At 36.5% G+C, this 21671-nt stretch overlaps 1 protein-coding gene across 1 annotated transcript in view; it reads left to right on the forward strand.

Moving 5' to 3' along the window:
- HSD17B4 (hydroxysteroid 17-beta dehydrogenase 4) overlaps nt 1-21097 on the forward strand; it is a 60626-nt gene extending 39529 nt beyond the window's left edge. Inside the window, exons 18-24 of the mRNA XM_034432826.3 lie at nt 3845-3914; nt 5424-5530; nt 7007-7093; nt 9295-9381; nt 10796-10934; nt 18507-18634; nt 20596-21097. Coding sequence (XP_034288717.1) covers nt 3845-3914; nt 5424-5530; nt 7007-7093; nt 9295-9381; nt 10796-10934; nt 18507-18634; nt 20596-20685 — 708 coding nt within the window. The 3' untranslated portion in view covers nt 20686-21097. The remainder of the gene's footprint in view (nt 1-3844; nt 3915-5423; nt 5531-7006; nt 7094-9294; nt 9382-10795; nt 10935-18506; nt 18635-20595) is intronic.
- The last annotated feature ends 574 nt before the right edge of the window (nt 21098-21671 follow it).

The raw sequence follows: 21671 nt of genomic DNA on the forward strand, positions 1-21671 counted from the left end.
AGTTTTCACACATTTTCTTCTTTACTATAAATATTTTTTGAATCTATTTGGTGCTGAAGCAGAAAGTCAAATAACAGTCCTAATCATTTTATTCAAGACTAACTTGAATTTGGCTACAGTAAATGTAGCTTTTCATAGGTATGTTTTAGATTGATAGCAAGAGGTTAATGAGAACCTAGTTCTGCGCAGGTGTTCACACAAGAATAGATAAATGGGAAAAATGTGCACTTGATACTCCCATCCACAGAGCTTCTTTCAGTTTTTATTATCAAGAGCTCTATAAAATGCCACGTGTACACTTGCATTGCTATAATGTGTTATATTTTGTAATTAAGGGAAGAGAAGAATTTTCAGTGCTTTTGTAAAAAAAAAAACACTGCAAGAAAAAGTGTTCACTGTTTTCTTCTTTTGAGAACTGTAATCCTCCACCAGATAGGGCAGAATGGCTCTTTAACAAAGTGAAATGGGATAAGAATTCAGTTGTGGATCTACATAATCTTCCAATTTAGCTTTGTTAATTATTTATCTATACTATTCCACTACGATGTTTGCTTTATTCCAGATTTGAAAATATATTTGATTAGAGCAATTTTTACTTAAGAGAGAGACTGGTTCATTTTCTCTCATTCATAAAATAATGCATGATGGTATTGTTGGCTTCAATTTATGTTAGTTTTGCATGTAACCTTTATTGTTGACAGCTAGCAATACTGAAAAATTGCTACAGACAGGCTGGATATTGTTTTTCCATTTTTGATCTGGCAGAACGTCTAAATTGTTAGGAAATAAAATTTGACTGTTTCTGTTATTAATTGGAGAACAATCCAACCATACCACAACTGACTTCAGTCTATTGCTCCTAATGATTTGATTTTTGTCATGGTCCAGAGAGAGAGATCCATTTTTACATGATATTGAAAATGAAAGGAAATACCATTGTTGCAGACATGCAAAAGTTGCTGGGGGTTTTCTTTCTTTTGTTTTTCAGTTCTCTTTCACCAATTTTATCTGTGCTTTAAATTACTTTTAACTAAGAATTTGAAAGGCTCATTCGCCATGGCAAAGTGATTTTTGGAAGTATGAACATTAACTAAGCAAGCTGCAAATTTGAAAGTCAGTTTGGTCCAGTGGTTAAGATACCCAGAGACTGTGATTTTTAGTCCTACCTTAGGCATGAAAGCCCGCTGGGTGACTTTTGACAGTTGCTTTAGTGGGGAAACTACCAGAAGGGAGGAGTATTACCAGTGGTGGGTTGGTCCCGGTTTGGACCAGTTCGCAAGAACCGGTAGTAAAACCGACAGGAGGCTCCCGATGTCATCAGGAAGCTTCTGCGCATGCATGCGCGTGGCCCCATTGCGAACCGGTAGTAAAGGTAAGTACAACCCACCCCTGAGTATTAGGTACCAGTATGTTGAGTTATTTACAAAAATAATAAAGGCAGGATATAAACAAGCGAATGAACCCAAGTTGTACATAGCAATTTATAAAAAGTGACTTGTGTGCTTCTGGAATAGTTCTGCATTCTTTTCTTTTTTCTTTTGACAGAATATTTGCATTTTACTTAGGGTTTTAAAACCAGAATTTCTAAAACAGTCCTGCATCTTTGTTTAATCCCCCCAAATACACCTTACAAAGAGAGAGTTTTCGGGTATTAATTGTTAGGAAGAGGGAGGTAATGTCGGCACCCCGGTACAACGAATATTAAAAATTGGCACTTAGGTGAAGATATCCATCTGTTGCTGTGAGCAACTTGAAAGTGCTGACTGGGACATGGAGGCCAAAGCAGTGGCCATGAACTGTGACCCCCAAAAAGGAGCTCAGCATTCTCCCCAAAATGATCAGTGTGTGTGCGCTTGCATTCTTATAAACTCTAGTTCTACCTTAAGAAACATCTGGTTGCTGCCTGCTACCCATCAGTCCCAAATGTCTCAGTTATATGGCAAAGTAACATATACTAACAGATGAGCAGGTTCACTACAGCTGTACATCAGCCTTCGCCAACCTCCAGATATGGTGGACTGCCATTTTCCTCCATTGAATGGCAGTGCAGTTCGTAGATCAAAGACATAGCCCGAATATGTCTCTTTGGACCAAGTTACTATGTCACTATATTTACAATTAATTCTTTTATTCAGATGTGGAATTTAGTAAATATATATCCTGATGCCGTTGACCTTACTGTACTGTAATATGAATTTTTTTTAATGAACTGTGGAGAATCACATGCAAGAACTTAAGTGATTCTTCTGGATCCTCACAGCTTAACAGCATTGCAGATTTGATCCTATTGAGTTCTTTCATGTGTCAGTCATCTTGTCAAAAATTTATACAGCAAAACCAAAATCTTAGCTTTCCAAAATTAATAGCAATTCTTAAGCTGAAAAGATATAAATATGCAGTAACAAACAGCATTTGGATTATCAGGAAGAAACATGATGCATAAATTTAAGTTTTGTTTTGTTGCACATATAGCTTATGGAAAAAGAATATTAATATGTGCCTAAAGAATATTCTCTGCCCAAAGGGGCAGTCTGAAGGTGGAAAAGAAATTGGCATAAATGCTAAAGGTTTTCATAGAAGAAAAAGAATCCAAAATGTTGCTGTTGGTGATATTTAGAGCATCCCTCTTGATTTTGAAGTGTCTTTTTAAATATGGATTTAGTACAACTATATACCTCCACCCACATAAACACCACACACACACACACACACACACACACACACACACACGTTTGTGTGTGCAACAATAGCAAACTCATTTTCCAGGTGCCAGCCCCTATAGCAAAAAACAAAAACAAATTACTCATATATCTGAAGGTTTAGGAAATCTTAAGATTTGTCATACTCCAAATAACATTTGGTCTCTTCTTCAAATCTAAATTCAATGAATACTAATCATTCTCCTTGGACAGGAGATGGTTCCTGATTATTATGAATCCAAAAGCAAAGATTATTTCAAACAGGGTTTCACGGTTAGCAATCTCATGATGTTTATGTGGTTTCATTGCAATAATGCAGAAGTGGCTTGATGTTGCCTTGTTCCAAGATTTGGAACTTCTTTGTGTAGCCTGAAATCCTAGGATTTGGGCACGATCATCTAATTACTCTATTAACTGATTCTACTTTTCTTGGCTGCTTTTCTTTTTTCCTGACCCCAGTTCAGGTTAGATAAGATACTATTACTTTGCTGAACATTGTGAAGAGAGAGAGAGGGAGAGGGAGAGAGAGAGAGGTAGAAGTAATAGTATTAAATAGTATTAAAACAGAACTGGAATTAACTTCCTCTCAGATTTTGACACTGTAATTGGTACCTCAAATGACATGCTTCAGTTTGTTTGTTTGTTTGTTTGTTTACAAATTGTTGTGGTTGGGTAGTTGATTCAAAATAAAGTTGTATAGAAACCTTCTCCATCTCTCATTCTATGTACCATCCCAGCCCATTGAGCCAAATCAGGAGACATGCACTCGACACACTGCATCAATCTGTTCTGGAGGATGAAAACACAGAAGACTTTCCATTCTGTGTTCATTCTGGCTTGATTGTCGTGCCAAGAAATGCAACTGAATTGAGCCTGTTTGGTTACATTACAGCACCAGTGATGTGGCTTGTGGCAGACACCTCCTGCTCAGCTTCTGTTTCTTGAAATTTGTTGTTGTGTGTTTTTAACAACTTTTGTTTTATGATGTTAGTTGCTTTATTTTCTATCAGTATGGAAATGAAAACTGTAGACTGCTTTGCAAATGAATGCATTTTGGAGCAGATTCTGCTCTCAGTCACAAGAAAGAAAAGTAAACTTTTAATTTATTTGTTGATCATGTTTTTCAAACGATTTTTGTTATGTAGGCTGCCTTGTATCGGCTTAGTGGCGATTGGAATCCTTTGCACATTGAGCCTGGGTTTGCAGCCCTTGGAGGTAAGTTTGAGTAGCTTCTCTAAGAAAATGAATGACTATTGCTTTTTTTTTTAAAGTCATTTTTAATATATATATATATATATATATATATATATATATATATATATATATATATATATATAATTAAGTGTAAGAATGTTTGAATTGTTGCAAACAGTGTTCTTTCCCTGGTATAAAATGTAATTTACTTTTGTTTTTCCCTTATGTAAAATACGGTGGTGTTTTTAGAGGCATGAAAGAATGTTTCTTAACAATTGAACAGAAAGGACAAATAGTTTTGGAATATACGCAATATGGGATAAGTGGTACAGCTGGATTGAGAACAGAAACATGGAAAAGAAATAGACAAAATAGAAGTAAAATTAAAATGTATAGTAAAAATGTATAGAGTGCATTTGAATTGGAATGTTATGGTATGTAAATGGTCGCAGTTATGCATAAGATGTAAGATTTGTTTAATGGTAAAAATGCAATAAAAAGAAAAAGAAAAAGAAAGAATGTTTCAAATGTATAACAGTAATAACCGTTTGAAAAAGATATATTTTTATTGTTCTTCAAGATTAGAGACAGTCATCAAAAGAAATATTGAGTACATTGAGAAAATAAATTTATCTTCAATTAACTCGTAGTGATTAAAACAATGAAACGTTGAAGGGTGGAGAAATGACTATTTTATCTAATACCAAAAGAACAAAAAAAGGAACGCTGCATTCGTGGAAAAGATGGTCCATGAACAGGGAGTTACCAAGCAGATTTTTTAGATACTTTTTCGGCTTCTCTACTAGATGGGAACACCGTGGAAGTAGAATGTAATAAAGAGGAAATTTCCTAAAAGAGAATATTGTCTTTCATACACTGGAGGTCAAGACATTTATAGATCACAGCATTTAAATACAACCAGAATTAACTCTGCACAGTACCTTTTATTTCTCAAAAAAATAAAGGAAATTTACTACTGCAAGATATATTGCCAGCTTTAACCTCAGATGGCTTTAAAGGAGATTGAGCAAATTCATTCATAGAGGATAAAGCTGTTTCTAAGCCCTAGTTACAAGGCTATATATTACAATATAGGCAACTGTTGGAAACCACAAGCAGTGCTATTATAGTTATGGCCTGTTTATTGGATTTCTGTTGGTATCTTCATGGATCGAAAAACTATATAAGGCAGGCTTTGATCTGATGATATATATCCTTTGTTCTCTCCAGTTCCACACTGTGAATCCTGGTTAGCAAATTGGCTGCTGTGTTATGCACCAGTTGAGGCTTTGGAGAGTGACTGGATTACAGTCCTTTAGCCAGCAATGTGTTATATTGAAATGATTTCATGTAGCCATCTGTACAAATTTCAGGATTTTTCCTGGCAGACAGATTCTAACTCTGTGTGCGTGTGTGCATATGAGTAGGTTTGCAAAACAATAAATAGTCATGATCCGTAGAGTCTGTGTTTAAACCGAGGAATGTAAAATAAGAAATAAACTCTTAGAAAAAATTGTGTTCTCCTAATAGGATTTCAGAAGCCCATATTGCATGGACTTTGTACTTTGGGATTTGCTGGAAGGCATGTTTTGAAACACTTTGCTAATAACGATGTGACCAAATTCAAGGCAATTAAGGTCTGTACGTGTTCGTGTTTTCATTAAGTATAGAAGATTACTTTTCTTAAATACAGTTCTTAAAATTACAAAAATGGTATGCTATGTTGTTTGAACAAGCCAGAATTGTAAACTATTGTTTGGTTTTTAAGTTACTTTAAAAACAAACAAACAAACAAGGCTCAATTTCCAATTTGGTACATCCTATGAGGCAGGGGTGAAATTAAAATTTGTTACTACAGGTTCTGTGGGCATGGCTTGGGGGGGGTGTAATGTGACTGGGTAGGCGTGGCCAACTTTTTTTTTTAACTTTTAAAAGCATTTTTTCTACAACCTCTTCGGCCAAAGAGGTTGCAGAAAAAAATGCTTTTAAAAGCCTCTGACGATCAGGCAACTCAGCTGGGATTGTCAGAGGCTTTTAAAGGCATTTTTTCTTCAACCTCTTCGGCCAAAGAGGTTGCAGAAAAAAATGCTTTTAAAAGCCTCTGACGATCCCAGCTGAGCGCGACCATCAGAGACTGTTTTTTTTTACTTTTAAAAGCATTTTTTTGGCCAAAGATGATATAGAAAAAATGCTTTTAAAAGTAAAAAAAAACAGTCTCTGATTATTGAGCCACTCAGCTGGGCATGGGGAGCCCAGAGATTTTTGCTATCGTTTCTCCGAACCACCCACTGCCATCACTTCCGGATCAGGCGATCCAGTCCGAACTGGGAGCATTTCACCCCTGCTATGGGGAAACCTAGGGCTCCTAAAATGTTTCTGACTTATCATTGCCAGCACCCTTTATCATGGGCCACGCTGGCTGATCCATTATTGAGATGTCATTCAGCAGACTCTGGGACCATAGATTTTCCACTCCTAGGTGATAAAGCAAGAATCAAACTGTAATGACTTCTAAGCTTCTCCTGGATTTCTTGATAATTCAAGACTTGACAATTCTAGTTTAGTATAATATCCAATCATGACAATTATTACACAGTGAGACAATTTTGATAGTAGCTTCACAACTTTTATACACTTTTCTTAATATTAAATTTTCAAACCTGCCTCAAATGTATACATATGCATCAATCATGTTTTTAGAACTGTTGATGGTTTTTTTGCCCTTCATTAACTCTTAAAATACAGTTTACATACTCCAGAGTACCTTATGAACAGTTTCCATAAAACTGGTTTCAGTTTTTATCTTCTGCATGCTGATATTTGGTTATTATATAAAAAAGAGAAGGTCATAGCAGTAGGATAGTCTCTGCCAATTGTCCTAGCCATATCTCCATGGCACAGATAACGCCTAACCTAAAATACCTTAGATGCCCATACTACTGGCTTGATGAAGTTATGCAGGATCTTCACAACAAAGTTGTCTGCATTTTCTTTCTTTCTTACATGTGACTTCTTGTAGCAAAAATAGGGGAAGTTGCAAATGTTAATGTTTGTGTTACGCAATTATGTTTTATCTATATTTGATTTCTTTGATTTTTTTTTTCTTATGACAGATTCGTTTTGCAAAACCAGTTTTCCCAGGGCAAACTTTGCAAACAGAAATGTGGAAGGAAGGAAATAGAATTCACATTCAAACCAAGGTCAGAGTCTCAAAAGTATAGCCTTTGTACAAATCTCACTGATTTCATTGGGGAATAAACAGAAGAAACTAACATGCTTCTTTTTGTATGCAGACTTCCTAAACATATAAACTTAAACTTCTTTTAGTGTCTAAAACTGTTTAAAACTGCATGTGGAGAATTTTAGATACCGCATAAGGAATATTGTGATGAAAAGTGGAAGGAAAAATCATGTAGCCATGTATCTAAATTCAGCCTATCTATCTTGATACATTCATATTATTCATATCTTGTTTTTAGATAATTAATACTAACATAATTAGAATATACGTAGAAATATAAGTAGAAAACACTTTTAGAATATAATGAAGATTTCTTATTCCCTGAACATTCTCTTTTAATTACCAGCATTTACTGTACATGGTGTATCCTACAATAACTCCTTTTCCATTTTTCCATTTTGAAACCTGTTTTAACCATACACTGTGTCTTCTGGGTATGCTGTGCTACAATTCCAGTCATCATGACCAAGAACAGTGCAAGTTGCCCAGTATATGTATTAGGTTGAGGTGGCTTGCTTGCACCAATATTTATTTTTTTCAGTTTCAAAAGTGAATAGTTTCTTATCTCTGGCATTCTGGACAATCCTCTCTATTCCTGTTTGTGTCTAGATGCATGTATGGCCATTGATAAAATTGGGTTGGAGGCATAATGACATTTATTCTTAGGCATGATTTGTGTTAGGCCATGGGCAAACATAGGAATGAAGACAAGGGCAGCACAAGTCAATGTGGGATGGAACTCTGGTTCATGGTGGCCTTCTCTGCATGTCTTCTAACTAGTTCTCCAGCTTCCTGACCGACTTGCCACTAAGTAAAGCCCTGGAGGAAATTCCACTCGACGTTCTGTTATGTCCTCCAAACTGACTGATTGGTCAATGCTGCTGTCTTCCCACCAATGAATGTTTTTTTTTAATTAATTAATTAATTAAATAAATAAATAAATAAAAGGAATCGAGAATTTAGAGTTACTTTATATCATAAGATACTTGACCTTACTTCACTAACCGGTGGGGGCAATCTGAGGTTTAAAGAAAGTTTTTCTGATCACTTCCCCAATTTATTTATTTTTTTTTTTAATTTGATTGATATGCCGCCCTTCTCCGGAGACTGAAGGCGGCTTACAATGTGTTAAGCAATAGTCTTCATACTTTTGTATATTTATACAAAGTCAGTTTATTGCCCCCACAAACTGGGTCCTCAATTTACCTACCTTAAGCAGAGATACCAGAAACTAGGATTTTGGCCATGGAAACCCTTAAGTGTTCTGCCATATTGCTAGATAATCTCCTTCACTTCTCTTTTTCTCTTCATAGGACTTGATATAACAATTGAAGTGCCGTTGCTTTGAAAAGTTTATCTTGTATTTTAAACTTACATTAAAAATGGGGGTAAGGTGGGGGAGAGAATTAGAATAGCTTTTAAAAGCTCCTGTTTCATGTGCTTGAATCTCTTTTCTCTTAAAAGCCGCACTCAGACTTTGTTGGCCTTAAAAAAAAAAATCATGTAAATAGGCTTTGTTGATATTGCCCCTGGCTTGGAGTCTCTTGGCATCACCCACCCCCTCCAACTTTTATTTTTCATTCATCTCAATTTTTCTAAAACACATTTCCTTCCTGTATTTTCGTAAAAAGCCCACAGCAAACTGAGAAGAGCTATTGCTGTGGAGCTGTTGAAGTAAATAAAGATTTTGAAAAACGTAAAGTGTATTTTATTGAAACAAACAAAAACAGATTCCAAGTTAAATGGCTGCAGTTTATTAAATGCTAGAAGCTTGTTGTTCCATTTGCAGTTTGCTTAAAATATGCAGCCTGCTCTTTATAAATTTACATTTAATACTAGAAATTCTTTTCTGTGCATGCGGGTTTTATCTGTAATTGTGTCAGGAGTTGTAGATTTTCTTTCATTAACTGATATTTGAATTATCATAATGAATAGTTGCAAGAACAATTGTTTTATGTTTAGGAAGGTTTGCTTTTTATGATTTCTAATTACTTCACTTTTTCATTCCCCTCATACTGTTGCTTTGTTTCTTGACCTAAATTGTGCAATGAAAGGAATGGAGAGGATTTCTCAATTGACTTAAAGCATAACAATTAACCCTGTTTATAATTGTGATGTCATGGAGATGAAAAACCCACTTCCATTTTTTTCCTTCTACAGGTCAAAGAAACTGGGAATGTTGCAATCGTAGGAGCTTATGTGGATCTAGTGTCATCTTCTATGCAGCCTTCAGCTAAAGAGCCTAAGGTAGGAAAAACACGAGTAGCCTCTGGTATGATGGCCTCCAGATTTATGTTTTCTTATGTCTGCTTTCTGTCAGAAATAGCAATAGCAATAACTTTTGTATATAGCATTTACTCTTTCACAAAAAAGCCAAATTGTATTGCCTGTTTTCATGTAGTCAATATCTGTTTATTTGCTCTGTGAGAATTCTGCCTCTGCATTAGACAAAAAAGAGATTTATTTAAACTGTTGAGGCCACTTTCATTTAGCCACTCATATTCTTCTTTCTAGTTATGTAGTCAACTCTTGTGTTCTCTGAATTGAACCCTTTCTACATCTGAGCATCAAGGCTTATTAACAATATTCAAACATATCAGAACGGTGCATTCTTAATCCAATAGTATTGGCATTCACTTGGCATTTTCTTTGGTGAACGTAAATTGAAAGGGAGGATAATCTGAATATTTCAGGTTTTAAAAAAAGACTTCAAAAATTTTCCATATTACTTAAATGGGCTATATCCCAAAGTGTATCAGAGCATTACAATTAATGAAATAGACTCAGATATCTACACCCTGCATATTCCTCAATCCTAGAGGTTTATAGAGTCATGACAAAAATATGAAGAGTGCATTCTATTGATAGATGCCATTCTGTAAGTCGACCAATATATTTGGTTGCTACAACGTTCAAAAATACTCTGTCTTTAGACTGTACGATAGGTAAAAAGTTTATCTACCCAATAGTCTTCCATAATGATTTAGCTTAAAATCTGGTATGTTTCTACTATTCTCTTACATCTTTCTATTTCATACATTGCTCAACTGCCAATGTTGAGCTGATCATAAGAAAATATTAAAATTATAAAACAATACAGCAAAAGATGAGAAAATGGAAACAACATGGATGAAAAAACTAGACAGCAACAAATTACACACTTACTCCTCAAAAGTGACTATGCCCTTCCTAACCAAAGTCCTGCGTAAATAGCCAAGTCTTCAAGGCCCTCCAAGGTATTAGTACTATGAGAGTTACCTGGAACTCAGGAGGAACCTCATTTCATAGGACAGGAACTGCGACAGAGAAGGCACACTTCCAGATGTTCAATTGAAGGAAAGAGTACAGAAACCCTGTTGCCCCCCAGTAGACAGGCACATATTAGGGAAGATAGGCAGTGCCACAAAGTAGCTGTATCCTATGCCATATAAGGCTTTATAGATAATGCCACAAGATGACCAGGTTGTGAATGACTTGAACTGTTTAGTGAATAGCAGCATATTGATCTCTTTTCTCTTTCAGTTTAGTTATTCTCTATTAGTGGGGTAGGGTGCTATAATGTTATATAAAAGTGGCTGATTTAAATAATATGGACGTGAGGGGGGCTTGGGTGGTTTGGTAACTGCAATATCTCTCAGAGAACATTCAATTTATATGCTAGGCAACAGAGTTGCAGAGCAATCTTATTTTTGAAGAAATTGGTCGCCGTATCAAAGAAGTTGGAAATGAGCTGGTGAAGAAAATAAATGCTGTATTTCAGTGGAACATCAATAAGGATAACAAGCCTGCAGTGCAGTGGAGTAAGTTGCAAGATTAATTAATTTATGGAGTGTCTTATTATGTCCTCTAATAGAATTAGCGAATCTTGTTTCTAAATCCCGCTATTTGAAAAGCAGCGACATAATGTTCACTTCTCCTAGAACTGACAATTGTAATTGTAATTGTGCCTTTGTCGGCCACGGACATTCATAAGTTTGAGCCAGTTGTTATCTCTTGGCTCAACTTGTCACATAGATTTGTTGCAGGGAAAAAAAGGGGGGCATATGACAAGGTTTATGCAACCTTGAACTTATGAAGGAAAGGCAGCATTTCAATCTAATAATTGAATGAATGCCATGTTTTGTGTTGCTGTTATCATAATTTGTTTTCCAGGGCTAAATTGTATACTGGCAGTCCTCACATTAAGTAGATTCTGACTTGCTTAAAACCTGCTTTTAACCAAGGTATAATAATATTGATTGATGTGGCCCTGGACAGCTAGTAATGTGGCGCCACAAGATCATAAACATTTAATATTATTATGATATATTTTATATGCGGCCAAGATTTAAATTCAGAAGTTACCTTTAAGAAGAAACCTAAAACAGTCTCTATAGAATATTCTATGTGAGCAAAAATAGTAAGTGCATAGGGAATTGAGCTCCCTTGTCTTTAGGCCCAAAGCAGAAATGTTTCTGGAACCACCCTTGGCTTTTGAGCAGTCCCATTCCATTTTAAAAGGCAAAGCTTCGAATGCCAAACCTCTAGGTCAGCATCTGTCTGAGGAAGATGGGAAAAAAAACAACTGCATAGGTTCTGGCTAGTTTATATTTCAATTCAGACATGAGATAGATTGACCCAAACATTATTGTGTCCTAAATTCTGCCTTTCTTTCATACTGAATATCCACAGAGAATTTATGCAGCAATTGGAAAAGGCAGTTGGCTAAGCTTAATTTTTAGCTATAATTTACCCTTTCAGAGTGGCATTTTTATGATAACAAACCTGAGTGTAATTTCCACCCCCCCTCTCATTTTTGTTCGTTAACTTTGGTTAATGCTTGCTTGCTTGTTTTTACTTCCCAGAATCTTTGTCATTCCCCACAACCTTTCTTCTTGGTTCCTCTGTTGTTAATAGCTAGTAAAACTGAATTTTAACTACATATATTAGCTTCTGGCACTTTCTCTTTTCCTGCCTGCTCTGATAGGTTTGTTTGTATCGTTAACCATGTGTTGCAGCCTACCTTGGCTTTGCCTTGCCACCGTTGCGCCTGGCCTTCTGCTGTTCTGGACCGTGTGGCTGCTGACAGCTCTGGCTACCTCCAGAGACCCTGCAGTTTGTAGCTGTTGTGGGCGGTGATTGAAACTCTGGCAACTTTGCCTGATGTCCTTGGGCTGCATATCAGGAAGGGGATGGGGGAGAGAAAGCCCTTAAGGAAATGATTTGCAGTTCCGGTTGACATGGCCAATATTTTATTCTTCCCAAATTCATGACTGCCAAAAAAGCTTTTATTGCTTTGTGCAATTGTCTGTAGCCTCCTCCCTCGTATCACGCCAACCTCTTCATTTCATTAGTGTCCCTTAGCGGCTGGAGTATGTGAACTAGAATTAATATTTGCAATGGGAGTGGGAATTCTTCACCGTAAAACTTTTAGCAGCTTATTTTAATAATAACAAGATTTTATTTGCAGGCTGCACAGAAATGTGTTTGATATATCAGGACAATTCGTTGTCTCCACTCCCTCCTCTCCCAAACAGGCATACCCTGTTTAAATCAGGACCATTTTCCTCCCCTGATGGACTAGCTTTGTGAGGCTCTTTAGCATTTATATTTACGCAGCATCTTTGAAGTGTCCAGAACTTTGTGTACATGAACACCAATAAACCAGTACTGTGCATATGCACTGTAAATTCAATTAAACAGAAACTATGTATAGTTGGCCTGTGCTAGTATATGATCCCATACTGCTGATGATAAGCAGAGACTATAGTTTAGCAGAGAGCAAGTCACCTAGTGTTTTTGTGGGTAAAGTGAAATGTGAATCTAGGATTTCCTGAGTATGTACTGGTGTAGACTTTCATGGCTGGTATCTGTTGGGCAGTGTTGAACTTCCAGGTTTATCTGGACAGTAGTTTTTTTCTGATTTTTCACAGGCAAGGGTGGCTGGCCTTTTCAGAGGCAAGGTGGTCTCTACATAGACCACAGGCAACTGAGCAGAAACTGACTGGGCTTTATAGCCAGGTGATTTGACTTTTGACTGATCTGTAGCTGAGTTAGTTTCCAATTGGTGCAGGTGAAATTAACCAACCAGCATGGACAATGGACGAATCAGGTATAAACACCATTAAAATGACCAATCAAGATCAGGCACAAAGAACCAATCAGAGATAGTCCTCACCAATCGGCACCAAACTGTTGAGTCTGGCCTGCGTAGTCATAATTGCTGGTGAAACTTCACAAAGTCTGTCTGGACCACAGTCACTAAATCCTGAAACTTAATACTACCCAATAGTGTTTTAACTGTTGCTTATACTCTTGTCCAAAACATTAAATTATCAATATGTGCTTGTCATAGACAATTTATATTCAGCTAAGTTCCAGTATTTCTACCCATACATCCTCTAACAAAATGTCTCTATCAGAAAATAATTGTTTTCTGTTTCATTAACCTTGATCAAGCTCTGTTCTTCACAATGAGTAACATGATTTAGCCCTTTCAGTATATGTATTATGAAATTGTTATGGTAAAGTGGAGCAGGTTTTTAAACAAACTAATCAATCAGGTCAAAGCAGATTTTTCATGTGCATTGGTAAATGTAAAACTATTATATATTAATTTTTTTAAAAAAATAAAATTAGCTTAGATGAAAATATAACTTGTAGGAAGAGAATAAAGCAGCTTCCAAATTGTTGCCTTATGATGGCAAGATTCCCACAACATCATAATAAATCTGCCAGGTCCATACAAGAATAATAATTGACACTGTCTTTGGTTTTGCACTCCTTATATGGGGTGAGAGAAAAAAATAGCTCTGAAAATCTGCAAGACATGAAAATGAATTGACAGAACACAATTTTGTCATAACATTCTCCATTGCTAACATCATGATTCCTGACAACTTAGGTACCTTGCAGTAGATCATTTTGGCAGTGCATCTTGTACAGGAAATAGGACTTTGAAAATCAGACACTTTGAGAAATAGTGGTATTTCTTGAAGAAAGGAGATATACTTGGCTGAGATTCAGGATACTCGTGAAACTGATTGTTTTAAAGAAAAAACAACAGCAAAAAATACTGCAATATTGCATGCGTGTTCACTAAAGAAAGTCTGTAATATACAGGAGTTTAGAAAATCAGAATTAAATAATAATTTCTCCTTAAATATTTATAAAAGTATGAATGTATGCTGCTTTCTGTTTTTCCCAATCACAACTGTGAAAAAACACTTTTTCAATATGCTATTTGATTAGAATCTTGGATGGTTATGTCTTTTTCAGTAAGAATTCAGTGGAGAAAATCCAGCACATTTCTGTGAGGCTGAATGATAAAAAATATTTAATAATTTGTAGAGCCATGTCTCTCTTTTTCAAATATAAGATTTAACATTGAGTAGTTTATGCCCACTATCTGAGCAAATGCCTTTGTGTATTTCTTTTCCACTCTGCAGTTTCACAGCATTTGTGAGCACCAATTAGAATAGACTATCAATAGCAATAGCACTTAGACATATATCATTTTATAGTGCTTTACAGACCTCTCTAAGCAGTTTAAAGTGTCAGCATATTACCCCCAACTGTCTGGTTCCTCATTTTACTGACATCGGCAGAAGGGAAGGCTGAGTCAACCTTGAGCCGGTCAAGATTGAACTCCTAGCTATGGACAGAGTTAGCCTGCAATACTGCATTCTAACCACACCTAGAATTAGAATATTTTATTTGGCCAAGTGTGATTAGACACCCCAGGAATTTGTCTCTGGTGCAGAAACTCTCAATGTACATGCAAAGCAACAGAATATCAATACCAATACCAATAAGACGGAGTAGTAAAGAAGATAAGAAGGATAATAGTAATATTACAGTCATACAACATGGATAAATATGCATAGACATTAGACAGTACTGTGAAAGTTAGATGTTTAGCAGTGATGCACAAAGGAAAAAACTGTCCCTGTTTGTAGTCGCAGTTGTATAGTAGCATCCCGACGGGAGGAGTTGAAACAATTTATGTCCAGGATGTGAAGGGTCTATAGCTATTTCTCTCAGCCTTTCTTCTGGTCTGCGCAATATACAGATCTACTATGGAAGACATACTGCAATTATTATTTCTGCAGTCCTAACTATCCGTTGGAGGCTGTACCTGTCCTGTTTGGTTGCTATACCAAACCAGTCAGTTACAGAAGTACAAATGACAGGCTCATTAAACAATTCCTCTGTAAAACTGTAACAACAGCTCCTAGGGCAGTTTGAAGTTGATGCAGAAAGAACATTCTTTGTGGTGCCTTTTTAATGATGGTTCTAATGTTGGGTGTCCATTTCAAATCCTGGGAGATTATAGAGTACAAAAACTTGAAGGACTCTACTGCTGATACTGTGTTGTCAAATATAATAAGAGGTAAGAGAATAAAAGGGGTCCTCCTAAAATCCATTCTTAACTAGAAATAATACTTTCCCTACTACGTTCTAGATAATCTAGAAAAGTACCAGCAAAAAAAGTCCATGAAGAAGAATTAACATTTTTAAATAGAATAAATTTAAATAAAAGCACTTGCTTCTTGAAGGTACAAAGAACCTATGGTGTGGGTTGGGCTTTGTCCTATGTTCTCCCCTTGCAGGTCAAGTCAGATGACTTTCCATGACTATTGTTCTTGAAGTAGTTGATATTGGCATATTGAACTGGAAGATCTGTTTAGCTGTTTATTTGATTACAGTTATTAATCATAAACCAAAACACAATCTTTTTTTTATGAATTTCATGGGTCCTCTCTTTAAGGCATTTGTCATTTACTTACTTAATTGGAAACTGTAGTCAGTGCATACCCAGTGAGTAACAGTCACATTTAAGGCTGAAAAGCCTGTCCAGTTCCTTTATTATTTCCATTTGGTCACTTTCACTGGTTAGAGGGTTACAGAAGAGAAAAGTACCGTATTTTACGGCGTATAAGATGACTGGGCGTATAAGACAACCCCCGACTTTTCCTGTTAAAATATAGCGTTTGGGCTATACTTGCCGTATAAGACTACCCCTCTTCCAATGCACACCAAATAAAAATTAAAAAACATCAACTGGCTCACCCACAATGTAAAAGCAGCTGTGCTAGACCCAAAATGGCCCCTGCAACAAGCAGGAACCTTACATAGCCACAAAAAGCCCAAAAACCCAACTTTCACACTTTACACACACAAAATTCCACATACAGCTTTGTGAGATTTTGTGTGTTTGTGTAGTTAGAGTGAAACACTACAGAAACACACTAAATCTCAGAAAGCTGCACAAATATTATTTTATTTTATTTTATTTTTATTTTTATATGAAAGCTAAATTTAAAACTTCCTAAACTTTAAATGGCTAGGTATAAAAAAGAACAACTAAAAAAACCCCCCAATTAACTATTTTTTTAAAGCTCCCAAAGGGGAAAAAAACTTACCCAATAGAACAGGGATCTCCAACCTTGGCAACTTTAAGACTTGTAGACTTCAACTCCCAGAATTCCTCAGCCAGCTTTGCTTTGCTGGCTGAGGAATTCTGGGAGTTGAAGTCCACAACTCCCTGCCTGCTTGATTGCAGGCAGGGAGTTGCTTGCTGATGGAATGGATTCAGGCAAGTGAAGCAAGGCAAGCGTTGCGACTAGCAGCTAAGGTAAGCAAGCTGGAGGGGGAAAACTTTTTTCCTTTTACATGGCTCTGGCGATCCAAACTGAGTTGCCTGATTAGCAGGCAACTCAGCTGGGATCGTCAGAGCTTGGATCGCCAGAGCCATGTAAAAGGAAAAAAGTTTTTTTCTTTTAAATGGCTTTGGCGATCCCAGCTGAGTTGCCTGATTAGCAGGCAACTCAGCTGGGATGGTCAGAGCTTGGCTCGTCAGAGCCATTTAAGGATCATCAGAGCCTTTCGGGCTGGTCTGCCTGGTTACAGGAGAACGACACCCAGCGTATAAGATGACCCCCAACTTTTAAGAAGATTTTCATGTGTTAAAAAGTCGTCTTATACGCCGGAAAATACGGTATGTTCATGTCATAATATGGTGCATACCCCGTGAATGGATAAATCAGCAAAGATGCTATTTAAATTTCAAATTAGAAAGTGATCTAAGATTCAATTGGAATTTGTGATTCATATTGAAAGATGACAAGATTCAATTCAATTTGAATTGATTCCAGTTGGATAAAAGATACCAATCACAGCTCAGCCCATATCTCAGATTGGTTAGGAAACAAAATGCCTTAAATGTTCCCAATATCTGTCTTAATCAGTTTAGAACATGCCAGTGCTTTTTCTGAAAGCTTTCTTGAATATATAGCTGTTAAAGCTTATGTACAATATTTTTATTAAGATATTTGAATTGAAGGTAGTCTCTGGGAAATTGGAGATTTAAACAGCATATCATGATCTGAATGAGACTAAAGGGCTTGAGTACCTGGGGAAAAGTCAATATAGAAAGCTTTAACTCCAACCATTCTGTTAGCACATTAATACAGAAATTAGAATGATTAATGACTAGAATTATTGCAGAGGATGCACATAATTAGGTATATGTTATTACTTCTGTGCTTTATTAAATTAATTTAAGAAGTCTATGGTTAGAAGTTTGAAACTAAGTGGTAAGAGAGTGGTTTTCATAGTTTCTGTAACTATATTATTTCCTATTTAATGTTTAATTTTTAAAAACCCTGTTAAGACTAATTCAATGTTTAAATTAAACTCATTTTGTTTAGTTATTAGTATTTTGTCATTTACTGTAGCACCCATTTTGAACTAAAGTTTTTGGGTAGAAAAATATGTTTCCCAGGAAACAAGCAGTTTGTCCTCTAATTTTCTTCATTAACTTTTTTCCCTCCAATGCTACTATATATACCGTATTTTTTGGACTATAAGATGTTCCAGACTATAAGATGCTCCGCACCTAGCTTTTGGGGAGGAAAACAAGAAAAAAAAAATCTGCCTCCCAGCAATTTGCCTCCTTGCAGCATATATAGTGGCTGATCCCTGCCGCCTGGAATGGGCTGAAAATGGGGCACGTGGAGGCGGCGATAGGCAGCAGTGGCGATGGGCAATGACGATCCCCGCAGCCTGAACAGCTGATAGATATGGTATTTTGGGAGGCCGATCCAACCGCCAATCATCTGCTCATGCTAAATCAGGCTGTGTTGAAGCTGACCAGGCTGTTTGCTGCAAGGAGGCAAATTCCTAGCAGGCGGAGGCCAAAGGGTGGGGGCAGGTGAGTGGGCGGGGCTTCGGCAACATTTACTGTATAAGACACACAGACATTTCCACCCACTTTTTGGGGGGGGGGGAGAGTGCATCTTATACACAGAAAAATGCGGTAGTTTTAAATAATTAAGTCCACATTTCTTCCTTCTCTTAATGTTTCTTTTTGGTATCTTTTTTGCCACCAGCCATAGACTTAAAGAATGGCTCTGGAGAGATATACCAAGGACCTGCCCGTGGAAAAGCTGATACTATTTTCACTGCCTCAGATGAAGACTTTGTGAACTTAATACTAGGCAAGATCAATCCACAAAAGGTATACATACAAATGTTTGCAGCAAGCTGTGACTTATTAATTAGAACATCAGAATTAAAATACATTTGTACTTAGCTGCTGCTATGAGACCAACATTTTATTAGTCATGTTGTATACTGCGATAATGTTAAGTCTGTTTTAAATTATATGATCCAACTTTGGATGTATAGGTAATCCTCAATTTACGACCACAACTGAGCCCAACATTTCTGTTGAAAAGTGAGACAATTGTTAAGTGAATTTTGCCTCATTTTACGGCATTTCTTGCCACAGTTGCTAAGCGAAACACTGCAGTTTCTAAGTAAATCAGTTGTTAAATGAATCTGGCTTCTCCATTGACTTTGTTTTTCAGAAGATCGCAAAAGGGATCCCATGACCCAGGGACACTGCAACTGGCATAAATACATGCCAGTTGCCAACTGTCTCAATTTTGATCATGTGACCACTGGGATGCTGCCATGTTCCTAAGTACGAAAACGGCCATAAGTCACTTTTTTCAGTGCCGTTGTAACTTTGAATGGTCACTAAATGAATGATTGTAAGTCGAGGACTACCTGTTTTTGCAAAGTGGTAAAAGTAAAGGAGTCTAGTCGGATTTTAGTTGTCTAGTCATTGCCGACTGTAGAAGGTGGTGCTCATCTTCGTTTCAAGGGCTGTTGAGCCAGCACATGTCCACGGCAGTGGTGAAATCTAAAATTTGTTACTACTGGTTCTGTGGGCATGGTTTGATGAGGGGGGGGGGTTAATGTGATTGGGTGGGCGTGGCCATTTTTTTTTTTTTTACTTTTAAAACCATTTTTTTCTACAACCTCTTCGGCGAAGAGGTTGTAAAAAAATGCTTTCAAAAGGCTCTGACGATCCAAGCTGAGTTGCCTGATCAGCAGAGGCTTTTTTTCTTTTAAATGCCTCTGATGATCCCAGCTGAGCCTTGCGATCATCAGAGGCTTTTTTTTTTTACTTTTAAAAGCATTTTTTCGGCCGAAGAGGTTGTAGAAAAAATGCTTTTAAAAGTAAAAAAAAAAGCCTCTGATGATTGTGCGGCTCAGCTGGGCATGTGGGGTGGACGCAGGGATTTTTGCTACTGGTTCTCTGAACCACCTGCCTCCATCGCTACCGGATCGGGCGATCTGGTCCGTACCGGTAGCATTTCACCCCTGGTCCACAGTCATGTGGCCTGCATGACTTCAACTTGAAAAGTGGGAATAAATTTTTTTTAAAAAAAAGATAAGTAGGGGAGAAAATACATAATTTTAGGCAAATCATTTTCTTTTGGCCTAAACTATCTCCCAGGATTTTTATTTTGGGGGGAAATGGAAGGAGGGAGCAATATATTCATGTTCTTTTAACTGAAAAAGGACTATTTTGTGGAAAAAGGAATATATATGGAAATCTCTTGTTAACCTCATATAATCTGGTAAACCTAAACTTGCAAGTGTTCCATATACAGTATGCAACAAATCTCATTTTCCCCCCTCCCCCCAAATTCTTCCCTCTTGGGTGGGGGGGGAGTTGTGTTCACAATTATAGGAGTTTCATGACAGTGATTTGGCTTTCCGGGTAATAAGGCTGTAAAGCATAATATTTAAAGCCCAAATGAAATTATTCTCATATTTTCAAAATGAAGGCAAGTTCCTCATTTCTAGATCTATTGGTACAGTAAAAACTATTTGTGTATAAAGGGTTCTAAGCACAATGAAGAAAAGGAACAACTCTTCCCTCTCTGCTGCTTTTTTTCCTACTTCTTATGTCTTCTCCATAATCTTGTCAAATTATCTAATGAAGGTGACCACAATGGATATTGAAAATAGTCATTAGGTCATTGGGTTTTATTTCTTTGGTTGCAGTTGAAGTATGTGCATAATTGTGGTTATTGCAAATTTGGTCTTAGTCAGTTTTAACTGTTTCTAAGGTGCCACTTTCAGGCACATTTAATTGTTTTTCTTTCCTCTTCCTACTTATAGGCATTCCTCACTGGTAAGCTAAAAGTGAAAGGAAACATCATGCTGAGCCAGAAACTGGGGACGATATTCCAACAATATGCAAAGCTGTGAATTCCCTGTTGAAATGATTTACCTTCTGAAGCAAAAAAGAAACAATTTCAGCAAGAAGGAGAAAGAAGCAGCTCTTTCATTTTTAGAACAACCTGAAATGTTATGCTAATTCTGTATTAGATGATTTCCAAAACACTTTATTGCTAAGATGAAAGTAGTCTTGATTCTTGCAGATTCAGACAGTCGATTATTACTGTTTCTTCTCTTTTATTCTATATTGTGAGGCTTTGTACCAGACTTCCTCTGGCTAGTATCCATAATATTGCAGATGATGGGGTTTTATTATACAATTCATTATGAGAGCATCTTATAGGGGATGCTATTTGATTTATGTCTCTTCCTTATTCTTCTTTAATTAAAAATGCAATTAATATATTTCTTATGGAAGTAAATAAACCTTGTTTGATACTAACCGCCTGATTTTGTTTCTTCTTCCTATCAGTGATGTAAAACAGATTTCTTAGTTAATTAGTTCCTTAGCCTATAGAACTCATCATTTGCTAAAAAGCAAATTACTGGGGATTGATTACTGGTTATATTAAGGGGATAAGAGGGCTGTATTTTATTGTATTTTACTTTGATACGCTTGGTGAGTCTGCAACCTGCAAAAACACTAAACTGAATTAAGTTGTTATTTAGAAAAAAATTATATAAACTGAAGAATTTTGGAGATTGGTGCTAGTCTATGATAGATCCTAGGAACTACCAACTAACTTGATTGACTAGATACTATCCAGAAGAGGTAATTATATAACTGGTTCTGCTCACAGATTTCTAATTTAAAATATTGAGTCATATAGAAGAAATGAAGAAATTCTGAGATTATTAATTTTTTTTCTGGTCATGCTACATGTTATAGTTTGCCATGTCCTGTTTTGTTACTCCTCATTTCTTAATCTGAGTTTCTAATATTTCTGTCAAAAAGACATAGATTTAGTTCACATATATTGCTAAACTGAAATGCGATTTATTTAGCATATTACGTA

Source organism: Pantherophis guttatus, chromosome 2 (genome assembly GCF_059756535.1).
Source record: "Pantherophis guttatus breed Tessera chromosome 2, ASM5975653v1, whole genome shotgun sequence".
Taxonomy (NCBI): Eukaryota; Metazoa; Chordata; class Lepidosauria; order Squamata; family Colubridae; genus Pantherophis; species Pantherophis guttatus.